This window comes from Crocodylus porosus, unplaced genomic scaffold (genome assembly GCF_001723895.1).
Source record: "Crocodylus porosus isolate Cpor-Errol unplaced genomic scaffold, CroPor_comp1, whole genome shotgun sequence".
NCBI lineage: Eukaryota > Metazoa > Chordata > Crocodylia > Crocodylidae > Crocodylus > Crocodylus porosus.
In genome coordinates, this window is record NW_017728918.1 from 78,094,086 (window position 1) to 78,109,409 (window position 15,324).

General features: G+C 41.9%; 1 protein-coding gene across 3 annotated transcripts in view; it reads right to left on the reverse strand.

Annotated features, from left to right (window-relative positions):
- FBXL4 (F-box and leucine rich repeat protein 4) overlaps positions 1-15,324 on the reverse strand; it is a 127,771-nt gene that overhangs the window by 88,461 nt on the left and 23,986 nt on the right. For all 3 annotated transcript variants that reach the window (XM_019537786.1, XM_019537787.1, XM_019537788.1), the window contains exon 4: positions 4,823-5,168. In XM_019537786.1, coding sequence (XP_019393331.1) covers positions 4,823-5,168 — 346 coding nt within the window. The remainder of the gene's footprint in view (positions 1-4,822; positions 5,169-15,324) is intronic.

The window sequence follows — 15,324 nt, forward strand, 5'->3', positions numbered from 1 at the left end:
ATGATTATTACATATACTAATATGCAGTGCATCCTGTTATGTACCACCCCTCCCACCCCCCACTCCCCCACCACTTTGGTTTTCTGGAATGCAGCACTCCAGCATCTTCCAAGGTAGACATTGTGGTTTTTTTCCCCACACTCTGGCCAAAAAAGGTTGCCTACCCCTGGGTTACTGAAACCTAAAACATATGGTAGTGCCATTGAGCAGTCCCCCTCAGTGCCAACTCCTTTTCAAGTCCTAGTGAACCACTACATTACATGCATTTTGACTTCCTCCATACCCTCACAGCTGAGCTGCACCTTTCTTTCCCATTTCCAGTGACTCCAGTTTCTTCACCAGCTTTAAATGTCTGGCAGATATCACCAAACAGGGCTTCGGTTTACCCAAATGCCTCTGTTACCCCCTCTTCTCAGCCTGTCACATGATTAGCGTGGCCCCACCCTCAGAATGTGAAGCCACACCAGATTGCCCTATGCCTCATCTTCATAGAAGTTTTTGGAGGATCCCAGGACTGATGACAAAAACAGCCAGTTCCTGTCATGACTGAGGGGGGCGGGGGACGGGGGGAGCAATTAGGACATTAATCCTTTGTGGGGGGTATCCAGAGTGCACACACAAACTGAGCAGTTGCGAGCTGTGGGGTCACCGTATCTTGAAATGCTGTTGACTCTATTGGGGCCCAGCCCAATGAACTACATGAGAAGGCCTTTCAGCTTTGGACTAATATTATACATAGTTTGGTCATGCAGTGTTTACTGTAGAATGGGTTTGTACTGTGTTTTGAGCTGCCAAGTGAACCACAAGGGCAGGTGGGTATAGATATATATAAAGAGAGACAGACAGACAGACAGTAAAATCCCTGTTATCCAGCTTTTGAATAACCAGAACACTATTAACTGGAATTTCCGGCCAGCTGGCCAGATGCAGAGGAAGCTCCCAAATGGTGGCCACCACCGCCACCCACCACCCTGTGCTGCAGACACTGCACTTGTGGCCACCACAACTCCCCCCTTCCCCCCGGCCCCACTCCATGTCCAGCTGAAAACTGGTAACTGGCATTTTTAGATACCTGGCACCCCCCCATTCCCCACTCACGCCAGATAACAGGGATTTTACTGTGTATAGAAATAAATATTTTGGGGAAAAAAAGGTTTTCACTCTAAGTAGGTTCTAAAGTGCCTCTTAATAGTGTGTTTATGGAGTACCTGTGCTAAAACTTGAAGCAGTTTCCAAAAAACTTGCATTATCTCTGGGTGAATTCAGTTTATGGGTACAATATGCAAGTTGCTACAGCTATCAAGGTCAGTTTTTTCAACTTTGTTCTGCGCTTCCACATGCACAGGGAAAGCAGGGTCTGACCGTAAGGAGGGAGGGGAAAGGAGCTGCAAGTAATCCAAGGGCAAAGGAGCTGACCACCCAGACTTATTTTCCCTGTTGTAGCAGTGGGAGGTTGACAAATTCAAGACAAACTTCCAATAATTAGAGACTATATCTGGAAAATTATAACCAATTTATATATTTGCCATATATAGAATCTAATTATTGAAGGTGGATCATCTTATATACAAGTAAAGATGGTATTAGTCCTTCCTAAATCAGACTTTTAACAGCCTTTAAACAGGTTTTACCAGCCTCAGAAGTATTTTCTTTACATTATAAAACAAAAAACAAAGCAAACCAAAACAAAATTTTTAAAAAAGTAATGAAAGCCAAGATTTTCTAGAACTGTCAGCATTCCAGAGTATAGACAGAACAATTAAAATGTCAGAAATATCATGAAGTTGTGCCTGCATCTTATGTGTGTAAGATACCAGTATCAACAATATTACATATAACTAAACTATGATATATGCCTTGTGATAATTCAAGAATGTTTTATTATATTGACTAATATATATTTTAACGTAGGCAGTAAGGAAAACCTATAAAAAGATTTTAAAAAAGAGTTGAAAGGATAACTTAAGTAAAACCCTTTGTGTCCTTCTTCACTGAACTCTTTTTTTTCCTTCTTGTTTCTACAAGGAGTATCAACACAATTGTTCTTCCCAGATAAAGCCATAATGCAGCAATACCCAATGTGGCCAGCTACTGAGGCATTCAACCATGGCCCTCAAGCATGACTGTTAAGAAGAGAACTGGTATTTGATCTATACCCTGAACTTTAAAACAAAGTTTAAAGTTTAAATAGCTCCAGCCGTAGCTCCAGGTGATGCTAAGAGACCCCCCACTCTACATCATTTCCTGTTTTGCTCCAGGAACACTTCCCAAGCAAATTCAGATCACTCTGAGCAGCAGTAGCTGCTGCTCACGATTTGCAAGGAAAGAAGCAATTTTGCCTTCTCTGCCAGACTAAAAGGATCCAAAACTAGAAACCTGATCAGCTTACAAAAGTACAGGAGAAAGCCAAGCAAAGACTGCCTCCTTTTCACCACTCAGCCACTGACATCTGCGGAGGAAGGGAAGGTTGGAGGGGAAGACTGAGACCTTCAACTGCTTATGCATCCCTGGTTCTCTTCAATGCTGCTGGCTGGCCAGGGCAGCTTGGTGATGGCTGCAATCTGTGTAACTGGCTGTGGTCCCTAAAGAAACTATTACGACCAAGCAGCATATACACCAGCAGCATTCCATTCCCAAACTACCCTCTTTATCCTGAGGGGGAACAATTACATTAATGCTGAAACTCTGGATACTCTATGGAAACAGGGATTTCTTCAAAACAAATCAAAACATATCATCCTATTTCAGCAATCTGCATACTATTTTCTCTCTTTCACACAAGTTCTCTCTTTTTCAAAATTAAAGGAACAGAAAGCCACAGCACCATCATCTGGACTCGATGATCTTCCGAGGTCCCTTCCAGCCCTAATGTCTATGAAAAGTCTATGAAAATCTATATTATTGGACAGCAGATGAAAAATTCAAGTATCGTTAAGTGAGAATGGTAATAGCTGGGATAAAATATGTGCTCATGATCAGGGGTAGATCAGAAAAGTGGAAGAGGTGGGAGTTAGGAGTGCAGTCACAGCCCCCTTTGATTTCTGCTCCACTCAGAGCTAAAACCAACTGCCCACAGGGACAGCTGCATTTGCGGGGGGGGGGCAACAGAGTCAACTGACTTAATGGCTCATTATTATCTACTTGATTTCTGTCCTTCACTCCACAGGTGTTAGCAGCCCATGATCTTCCACTATTCAAGCTATCCTTTCTTATACCATTTTCCTGGTAAGATTTCTCTGACCATTCATTAGGGTGTCAAATAAAGGTGAGCCACTACCTAAGAACTGTACTGGGTGGCTCTGTTCATAGTGTATTCAAGGTTACAAGTCAGAGACTGGAAAGGAGGGGAAGCAGCAGGCTCAGCTGTAGAGGCAAGGTAAAAAGATAAGTTAGTGCATGGACCCTTCCCTGGGTTATTCATTGCAGCACACAGCAGAGGCCGTGGGAGGCTGAATCAGCAGCAAAACCAGGGCAGCATAAAGCCAAGGAAGGGTGGATCTGGAGAGGCTAGTTTCCTTGGGTAACGGTGTTTCAAATGACTGAATCAAGTCCTCCCTTGAACCCAACTGTTTGTTTCTGTATGCTGAGGGTGGAAACCAGTGGAAGCCAGGTATGGGCACGCTGTGGAGAAGGGGAGTGGTAGGAAGAAGAGATTTGCCCCCTGCCCGCACCTGTCCCATAGCTGGCAACTGTGAGGAGTGGGGAGAACTGTTTGGGAGAGGTTCTGATGGAGAAAGGACTCCTGGTGGCAATGAGGGGCTACATAGCATGGCATGGGCAACAAGAGGCTTTTGCAGAAGAGGGAGCCTGTGGGGTGAGGAAGAACTGAGATGTTATGAGGGTGTGGGGGCAAATGAGGTTTGAAGCTGAAGGTATGGAAGGTGCTATGGGGCTGAAACTGCCTGAAGAGGTTGGAAACAAGAGGGACTGTAGGTGAAGGGGACACAGGATTTTAGGAACTGCAGTGAAGTTTGAATGCTTAGGAGGTACAGGATGGGGCTCACTGGGGCATGAGGGGAATGAGTCTTTGCAAGATGTAGTGTGTTCATGGGACAATGAGAGGGCAGGGTAGGACACAGAGGGGTGTAAAGGGAATGGGGGAGTCTGATGAGGCTTGGAGCACAATGGGGATGGCTGTGTATGGGGAAGTTATGTGGGATAACAGGGACAGAGTAAAGCCAGGGGCATTTGAGGTGGCAACGCATATAGGGCAGGGAAGGGCACCTTGGGGACAGTGGACTCTCTGGGGGACAAGTATGAGGGTGCACAGAGCAATTCTGTCCATGGCCAGGCTAAAGGTTTAACAGCTGTATTCCCTGGCAACAAGTGCCTGCCCCATCCTGGAGTTGCCAGCCCCGCACCAACAGACAAACAACTCAGTTATACTTGTTTTTGCCTAAATCTTAAACAGAATAACAGAGACCTAGGCTCTTAGCATAGTATTAATACTTGCAGTTTCTTTTTAAGTGGAGAAAAATATCATTGTTATGGGATGATGCATCATACCACTAGCAACCCCTTTTCAAAATCCTAGATCCACCCATGCTTATAGCATAAGGTATTGAGAAATAACTGTACAATGCTTATGCAAATACCTGCACATTGGCTAGCTAACAGCCATCAGCCAAAGCATACAGATCAACATATTATGACTCCTAAGAAATAACCATAACATAATTATGTAAACTAGACACCTACAACCAGAGGACAAGAACTGCATAACTGGAAAATAACAACAGCCTTGCATCAGTAACTGTGCAGCATCTCTGCAGTCCAGGTACTTGAGACGATTCTATTTCAGTATAAGCATTTTTTACCTTACCTCATAAGGCAGTTTATCAAAATATCCATTTGTTGGCCATTCCTTGAGGGCAGCAACACTGAACTGTTTATTAAGACTTTCCATTCCACCACCATCTTTTTCTTCATCTTCATCCTCATCATCATCATTCATATCAATCATTGTAGTCTTCAGTGAAAGCACAGGTCTCTCTTTCACACCATGTAGCACTACTGCATCTAATTCAGTGTAATAGTCCAAAAGGGAGCTATTTACTTCCAGCCGAATTAAGTTGGTAGGAAAGTTGATCTGTTTGATGCAAGGTGTGAACTGACGAGCCTGAGGACCATTCACCTTGGTAGGCGCCTCTGACCAAAGGACTTCCCACCTAGAAAAGATGTTTCATACACAACACAGCAATTACTACAAAAAGATGAACAGCTAATGTAAGTTCTGAACTTTATAGACAAGGTGCTTCCTATTATGTCAGAAGTACAAATATTAAACAGGTTAGGCACATGGCTCACAGGTCAGTTTAGACCACTTTTATTTTTCCCAAATTTTGATAAATATCTGGAAAATAAAAAAATATTAAACAGGCTCACATAGAAGTTATGTATTAGCATATATTTTTCTCTGAGTTACAAACTGATGAACAGGAAGCATGTCCGTGAGTGCACACATGTTCTTTTACTGACATGCAGTTCAAGTTCTATTTTTTTTTTTTTTTTTACAATTTACTCAAACTGTAGCAAAAGGATAGTAAGCCAACATTGTGAACACTACAGATTCACACAAATATGCTACCTAGAGAAAGGAGGGTCACACAAAGAATCATGCAAGTATTTAATCAAGATGCCTCTCTCATCTCTCCCCAGCCACTTTTGAAAAAAAGTGCATGTCCAATATGGTAGTTCAAAGTCATGAAAATAGAAACTGGTCTTAAAAGAATTTTTATTTGCTTTACAGTCAAGCAAAAAATTCACTGTGCCTACCTCATTAGTTCAGTGTTATGGGTAGGAAAATAAGAAAAATGAAAGCTTTAAGGTATGTATCAAAAGAAACTCTGTCAATTTAAGAATTTACAAATGCCTCCTTTATTTTTTCTTTCTGGAAAAACATGTTTTGAAAGCTTTCATCCTCCCTTGCTAGAGCATGAACACAATGAAAGGAGGACTACGGCATGCAAAGAACTCCCATACATACATCCTCCTCCACTAAAAAGCTGTGACTTCTACAGCATGCTACACGTGGAGTAAACTGAAAGTAATGAGAAGTACTATCACCACCACTTCACAGAATCATAGAAAATTAGAGTTGGAAGGGACTTCAGAATGTCAGGCAGGTCTTGCCTTACCAACCTCATCTCCTTCTGTGACCAGGTAACTCGCCACCTGAACACAAGAAAGCAGGTTGACATTGTATACCTTGACTTCCAAAAGACCTTTGATCTAGTATCCCAGGATGTCCTCATGAGAAAAACTGGAGGATTGTGGGCTTAACCCCGAGACAGTCAAATGAGTAAGAAACTGTCTGCAGGACAGGACGCAGAGAATCATAGTGAACAGATCTGTCATCCTGGCGAGAAGTGGGCAACAGTGTCCCGCAGGGGTCGGTGCTTGGTCCACTACTTTTCAACATCTTTATTAACTATTTGGATGAGGGGATGAAGAGCTCACTGGCCAAGTTTGTAGCTGACATCACGTTATGGCAAAGTGTGGTCACTCTTGAATACAGGCTATAGATAGATACAGGTGGACCTAGACAGGCTAGCAAGTTGGGCGGATCAGAATCAGATGAAGTTCATCATTGAGAAATGTAAAGTGCTCCACCTCGGGACAAGCAACCCAACATACCTACAGGCTTGGCAGCACCAAACTGACTAACACCACAAATTAAAGGGACCTGGGGGTAATAATAGACAGCAGTATGAATATGAGCTGGCAGTGCAATGCTGTAGCCAGTAGGCCAAATAATACTCTGGCATGCATCAATCGATGTATCTCCAGCAAAATCAAGGAAGTGATTCTTCCATGTACTTAGCAGTGGTGAGACCACAGCTGGAGTACTGTGTCCAGTTCTGGGCACCACACTTTAAACAAGGACATGGATAAGTTTGAGAGAATCCAAAGAAGAGCCACCTGTATGATCAGAATCTTACATGGAAAGTCATACAATGAAAGGCTGAGGGATTTGGGACTCTTCAGCCTGAAGAAAAAAAAAGGCTGAGAAGGGACCTGGTAGCAGCTTACACCTACACCAGGGGAGTACATCAAGGGCTCAGTGAGCAACTGTTCACCAGGGCACACAAGGGGAAAACTAGGAGTAATAGCCACAAATTCCTGAAAGACCAATTCAGGCTCAACATTAGGAAAAACTTCTTCACAGTCATGGTGTCCAGACTGTGGAATAAGCTCCCTCCAGAGGTGGTACAATCACCTACCCTGGAAGCCTTCAAGAGGAGACTAGAGAGTCACCTTGCTGGGATCACCTGACCCCCAGTTATCTTCCCTGCTTGGTGCAGGAGGCTGGACCCGATGATCTTCCAAGGTCCCTTCCAGCCTTACAATCTAATAATCTATGAATCTAGTCCAACCCCCTGCTCAAAGTAAGACCATCCCAACTAGATCATTCCAGTGGACTCTCCACTGGACTCTCTCCAACTTGTCCACATCCTTTCTATAGTGAGGGACACAAAGCTGAACACACTACTCCAGATGTGGCGTCACCAATGCAGAATAGAGTTGAATAATTACTTCCCTTATCTGCTGGCAACACTCCTGCTAATGCAGCACAATATGCTGTTAGCCTGCCTGGCAACAAGGGCAAACTACTGACTCATATCCAGCGTATTTTCCATGTAACCCCCAAGTCCTTTTCAGCAGAACTGCTGCTTAGCCAGTCAGTCCCCAGGCTGTAGCAGTACATGCAACTGTTTCATCCAAAATGCAGGACCTTGCTCTTGCCCTTGTTGAACCTTATAAGATTTCTTTTAGCTTAATCCTCCAACCTGTCTAGGACACTCTGAATCCAAGCCCTACCCTCCAGTGTATCATCCCAGCTTGATGTCATCTACAAACTTGCTTTGGGTGCACTCCATCCCATATTCCAGACTGTTAATGAAGATTTTGAACAAAACTGGCCTCAGGACCAACTCCTGGGGTACTCCGCTTGATACCAGCTACCACCTAGACACTGAGCCATTGATTACTACCCGTTGAGCCCGACAATCCAGCCAGCTTTCTATCCACCTTACACTCATTCTAACCCATTCTTCCTCAGCTTGCTTGCAAGAATGCTGTAGGACAAGGTATCAGAAGTCTTGCTGAAGTCAAAGTATATCAAGCTCACTGCTTTCCCCACATCTACAGAGCCAGTTGTCTCATCACAGAATCCAGTCAGTTTAGTCATGACTTGCCCTTGGTGAATCCATGCTGACTGTTCTTAATCACCTTCTTCTCCTCCAAGTGCTTAGAAATGGATTCTGTGAGGACCTGGCTCCATGAGTTTTCCCGAGATTAAGGTGAGGCTGGCCAGTCTGTAGTTCCCTGGATTCTCCTTCTTCCCTTTCTTAAAGATGGGCACTATATTTGTCCTTTTCAAATTGTCTGGGACCTCCATCAGTCACATGAGTTTTCAAAGATATGAACAGTGGCTCTCCAGTCTCATCAGCTAACTCTTTCAGAACCCTTGGATGCATCCCATCCAGACCCATGTCCAGCTTTTCTAAATAGTCCCCTACCTGTTCTTTCACCACTGAGGACTGCTAGCCTCCTCCTCAAACTTTCTTGCCTGGTGCAGTAGTGTGGGACCTGATCTTGCCTGTGAAAATGGAAGTCAAAAAAGGCATTGAGTACTTCAGCCTTTTCCTCATCATCTATCACTATGTTGCCTCCCTCATTCAGTAAGGGACCCACACTTTCCACAACCTCTCTCTTGTGGTTAACATACTTCATGTTCCTTGCTAGCTAAAACTCCAATTGCGCTTTGGCCTTCACAACTTCATCCCTGCATACCCAAGTTGCCTAAATGCTTCCTTGCAGAAAGGTCTAGGAATGGAAACTGTTCTGCTCTTTACATGTATTCTGTTATCATGAACCCATGAACAGATTTTACACACTCTGCGGTCACTAATGTCCATCTTCTTTTGGCTTCTTCTGCTTTGCTGGTCCAGTAAATTGATGGCAGGAAAAGAAATCTCTAGAATAACTGATGCTGTTTCCTGTGATATTTCTCTGAATGAGGAGAACACTACAGAGACACTTTCAGCAGTTTTACCTTCTTCCCATCTTCCAATCTCTTGATCCCAGGTTCAAAACCCACTCAACTATGAACAGATAAGCTGTTGCCTTCACACTGACCTCAGAAACCTGACACTGCCTCTCTGGTAACGGAGCCCCTTCTCTGGTGAAAGCTGTTAGTATTCTAGATCCATAACAAATATCACTTGTACTGATTACTACTACTAAGTAGTATTGTACAAATCAAAACATTACCATTCTTTCAATGCTGGCCACTTAAACTTTCCAACTTAAAAAAAAAGCATAGAGTAAACAAAGTTTACAGTACAAAAAAGTTACTCTGCTAATCAGGCTTGGAAATTTCATTGTTGAAATACAGAATAGGAAAATGTATGAGTGCTTGTTTGAATAGTTCTTATTTTAAACCATCAAGCCTGCAGATCTGTTTCAACGGGTATTTCAGTTTCCATAGGCTTGAAGACAGAACCTGACCTGGCTTTCACTGGTGGAATGGAAATGTCCCACCAACTGCCATTAGTTCCTTAGCTAGGATAATTCAGATGTACACTTTTAAAATTATACACTGTGCTAAATAAATTTAGATGAAAAACAATTTCTCCTGTTGCAGAGCACTTTAAATTCCATATAATAAGAAACCAAAACAGACAGATGCCAATTTCCATCTCTGTTCTGGATGAATAGTTTCCATGGGTGACTGGCTTGTGGACTTAATCATACAAAAAAAGAAAATATTCAGGTCAGCACAGATTAGCTTTCCTATTCTTCTTCATGTCAAGGTCCATAGATCCTTTACAATGGACCCAAAAGCCTGAAGAAGACTTCTGCCAAAAGAAAAGAAATGCTACTGGCCAAGACTGAATGACCAAAATGCAAAACTTGGTAAGACACTTAATAACTCTGCCCTGGGCATTACCATCCCTATGATTTTGACTTTAATTTTTAAATAGTAAAGGAACATTTTTTAAATTTTCTTATGACATTAACTTCATGAGTGTCAAGACTTATTTGAATTATGGATCTTCGATAATGAAAGGTCACTTCAGGAAAATGCATGCAACTGGCAGCAAGCGGAATGCCAAATCTAACGGAGAGGAAGTATAACAAGACTTCCTGGTGAGGTATAAGGACCATACAATACTGTAAGTAATCTTGTAGGTATTGAGTAAGGCTGGTGCCCTAAGGAAATATTTAATGTTGGAATAATTTATTTTCCCTGAATAAGCCAAGAACATCATGCTGCAGAGACCTGACCTTTTTGTTTGGACATTTATGCACACATAATATAATTCTTCTGGAGGACCACAAAGCTATGTTCTGGTGGTTTATCATGACAGTTGAGCTGTGGACTCTGCACCAAACAACAGAATAAATACAGTTTGTTGACTTTAATTTTTCCATTAAAAGAGCAATTATCCCTAAAATTGGTTTAGCTAACTAGCTGCTACTACCAGAAATAAGTCATAATTCTGGTAGTAGCAGCTAGTCAGCCAACCCAATTTTTGTCATGTATGTCTAATGTTCATTAGAGATGAGTATTTGACTGGACAAGACTACCTGGACAATTGACCAGTCAAATATTGTCAAATAATGATAAAATATTTTAAGCATTAATTTATTAGAACAGTGAAGAGAGACAATTTAATCTTCAGGAAGTTAGATAATTAGCTAATTACAGACAAGTTATATAACTGCCTTTGAAATTAAATTCTAAAAAAGTTGCAATTAATTTTTATAAGTAAAAATCTTAGGTAAGTGTAAATATGAATAATATTCAAGACCAGTAGTGTAACTGAGGGAGGCAAACAGATGCGAAAAAAAAGTACTGCCTCCATGGGCACTATCCTGTTCAGCTCTGCCCATGTACTGAGGTTGCCCTGCTACGCCTCTGTTCAAGACTGAAAGCTTGCAAATAAAGGCATTTTTTGCAACTATTTAGTTGGTCTAATAAAAGATAACACCTCTACCAAGAGTGCTGAATACTTCTCATTTCCTTAGTTTTTATCCCAAAAACCCCAGGGTCAGCTAAAAAAAGTTGTAAAATAACAATACAAATAACAAACAGAAATAAAACACACAGAAACTATAAAAGACAAAATTAAGTCACAGTAGATGGTCAGTAGAAGGTTTTCTATGCTGCTGGTTTTGGTTCTGCCTCAGCACAGAGTAGGTCCTGCAGCCCCATGTAGCTTAATGAAAAGAAGGGAAAGGAGGGAAGAGCTCAGGAAGAAGATTAGGGCAAGGGGTACTTGCTTCTAAGTGCAATGAGTGAGAAATAAGGAGCCATCACTGGAGGGTGGCCGGAAGAAGTGGCAACTACAGCTCTATGCTTTTAGGAAGATATACCCCAGCGTATGGAAGCTATTGAAGGAGTCCATGATATACAATTTTTTATATATAAGAATAACAAATTTTCCATATATAATCTAATTTGGGGGTGTGGTGTCTTAAATTCAGGGTCTTCTTGGATTGTAGCAAATACATTATGATCTTATCCCTCTATTATACCTTCCTATGGTATATAGGAAGAACATAAAACTACAGCTGATCTGGCACAGCCATAGTCCCCTAAGCATAGTTTAACAACACTTGGTACTCTCTTGCTGACAGAATCTATCCTCTGGTTTTTATTTCTGCTGCTTTTTTAAACATATTTTACTATGTGACTACTGTCCGCCCTCCCATGAGACAGGTTCGGCGATATCAAGGCATGTTTAAAGTAATCAGCGTACACCTACTGGCCTATTTTTCCTATTATTATAAGAGTATCATTTATTATTGTATTATGGTAGCATCTAATCTAGTGGTTCTCAACCTTTTCAGACTTAAGGCACACCTCAAAAGACTCAAGGCACACCTTGGAGAATGCCAGGTCTTAATTTTTGCTTGTTTGATGATAGAAAAATAATAGAACAAATTCTTCTGTTGCAAAGAACTCAGAAAGACCACAATGGGTCATCATGTTTTCGACACTATGAATTCCTATTTGTAATCTCCTAGTTTATTTTGTGAATCATGTTTGCTACCTAACAGTGCTGACACTCTTCCCACTGAGTTGTGCATCAGCCTCAAAGCGCTGGGGCACCCTGTTTGAAAATCACTGATCTAATCAAACTAGGATCAAAAAATATAGAACAAAACTGAAGTCCAAACCCAGGAAACCTATGATTTAGGTAAATAACAAAATACAGCAGATGGTTACAGACTGCATGACAAGGGAGTACAACAAAAGAGCAAAGCAGTTTGGACCTACATAATGGGCACTAATTTCAGCACAGTAGCAACTTACCGGCATTAGGTTCCCCCTACAGCAACCACTACTTGGTTATTTACTCTTTGAGGGTTTGTCCACATAACACAGCTTTGGAGTAAACAGTGAAACAGCTCAAAGATTGCTCCAAAAACATTTCAATTTCAAATGTTCTGCATTTTTTGTCTCTCACATGGGCACTTTTGGGTCTCCAGACTGAGCTTCTCAGAAACTCTACTCTTCTCCTGCACGGGGACCACATGGGACAGAGATCTGTATTTCCCTGGAGATCTCAGACACCATACTCATATCCTAATCTACCAGTAGGATGGTGCATGTTTTAATGGAGTCAGGCCTGCCTATATCAGGTAGTGACAATATCTGTCCTGCATCTGGTGTCCCACATCCAGGACTCATAGGAAACAGAGAGGTAGGAGAAGTGGCTGAGCTCCTCCAAGTGAAGCATGTCTACTTGTGTAGGCTGTGCAGCTTTCCCTCTGGTACACTGCCTTTCACATTTTACTCCCTCATGGAGATGAGTGGACTGTTTCTCCCAAAACCTTTTTCCAACCCTGCCTATTTCTTTCTCAGCTGGGAGAGGAAATGAGCCTCACGCCGAATGAGCCGCAAGAGCTGCAAACTGCCCTCTGCCAGCAGACTCCGCTAAGCTACCCAGTGAAACATCTGACACCACAAAGGAAGAGAGGAAACACCAATCCTTTGATTTTTGCCTTTTTCCCCCTCAAGCTAGCTCCTTCCCTAACTTTTGCACGAGTGCCAAGAGATGCACAGGAAAAGAGGATGTGGAATTAAGGGTCTATGCCCAGAGACCCTTAATTCCTGGTTGAAAATCACTGATCTAATCAGATCAGGACCACACTGTGCTATACCCTGAACAAAATCCCAACTGTTAGTCTAAAAATCTGAAATAAAATTTGTAATTTTGCTCAAGAATGCTCTGCAGCAAGTAAGTCTGGCAGAGCCACAAGACACTGAGGGGAAATTAAAAAGTGAAGAAAACTTCAGGAGGTAGGGCATTCCCTTGTTGCCACTAACAGTCACTAGTTGTGACTGAGTTACCAGCAGGATTAACCACTGCAATAGATCTGTAGTATGAAGAAATACACAGATAACACTCCAATTTACTAAAATAAGAAATAATTGCATAGCAGCAGCCAGATGTACTGTGAAGTAGCAGCACCTGCACTGTTACACACTTCCAGATTGGTTGGGAAACTGTGTTTTTGAACTCCCAGTACTGCACACAGAAATGCGATATCACCAGGAAACTGCATGCAACTGGAAAGTGAAACTGACCATCAACTGTAATTAAAAAAGGAAGATTTTTCCCCTGTATTTTTCACATTTAGTCGTTAAGAGTTGTTTCTGTAACAGTAAGTTTAAAAAAAAGCTTCAGTGATTTCTAACTAGACAGCTCTGACTTCAATATACACACATTTCCATAATCTGACAGAAACAAATTGTAAACTATTGGTAAGTTTTTAAATGACTGATTCAAATGAAGGAATCAATGCATTTTAAACAGTAAATTTTGGGGAAGGGCGGAAAACAGAAGAATGGTAAAAGTATTTTCCTGATCTATCTTAGAACTATCTTTTCCAAGTCAGTACCTGTTTCTATAGTAGTCTAAACCCTGCTTTTATTACTAATTCAAAAGAGAGGCACAAGAGAGCATCTTCTTGTAGTTTGTTTTATCAGTTGGTTAAAGATATCCTACTCAACCATTAACATTCCCACTTGCCATTTGGAAAACTTAAGAGACCCTTCCGCTTAAGGGTGCAATTTCTCTGCCAAGCATCTGTCTGGGTCGAGAAGAAGGAAGGAACAAACACATGTAGAATTCTAGAATTGCTGGAAGTCATAATTTTGATGAAAGAATTTGAGCTTTCCTCCATTTCCAGGCAGAAGATCAATTAATCACAATCTTTTTCCATACTGAATCATTTAGTGTCCTTCAACAGATCCCTGACAAGCTTGACCTATTTAAAGATAGCTTGAAGCAAATTGCTCTAGGCTAGCATCTTCCTACGTTCGTAGATTAATAGGAGGATTTCATAATCACTGGCAATGATTCAATGAAGTGGATAAGATGCACTGTACCACCACAGGGACTCAGATGAGAACCTCTCTCTAGCAACATGCAGGACTAGTTCTTAGATTTAAATAAAGCATAACGTTGGTGACAGCCAAACAAGTGACATCTATTCGGACCATGGATGTTCACAAGGAAGAAAATAAAAAGGCTTTCTTGAACAAGGTATTAATCTTCTGGTTCATAAGACTCTTAGACATTGCTGAGTTTAGAAACTGCCTGGGTCATGTACAACCTTCAGAGCCTACATGCCCTTCCTCTGTGGAACTGGAACCCAATTTTTTCCTGGTCTAAGAGGATGAGATCTGGATGTAGAGTCCAAATGAAATTACTAGAGACATTTTGGCTAAATGGTTAATATCACTGTTCTCTCTTCCTTAAAAAAGAGCTCTTGGATGATACTGAGATAACTAAACCAGGAGACACAGCAGGGAATTAAGGATGCTGCACACCAAGCTCAAGCCTGATCCAGCCCATGGACCGACCCCACCTATGGAATCAATCGGTACTACTCGTCTCTAGGGACCTACTGAATTCACAGTTTTGCAATTTTTATGGAAACTTTGAATTCAGTCAGTCGTGGAAAAACCCAGTCCCACAAAAAAGCATGGGGAACACAAAAAGGTGCAAAATCAGCAGCAAGCGGGAAGAGGTGGAAGAGAACTGCAAAACCAGGAAAGAGTGGGAAACTCTGGATTCCTGAAGCACAAGAGACCACAAAATCAGGAATCAGCTGCCCAAATTTGATCAGTCAAAGCCCACAAGAAATATTTTCATTTTCATAGATTTCATAGATTTTTCATAGACAGAGCTGGAAGGGACCTTGGGAAATCATCGAGTCCAGCCCCCTGCCCAAAGGGCAGGAAGTCAGCTGGGGTCATAGGATCCCAGCAACATAAGCATCCAATTTACTCTTGAAGGT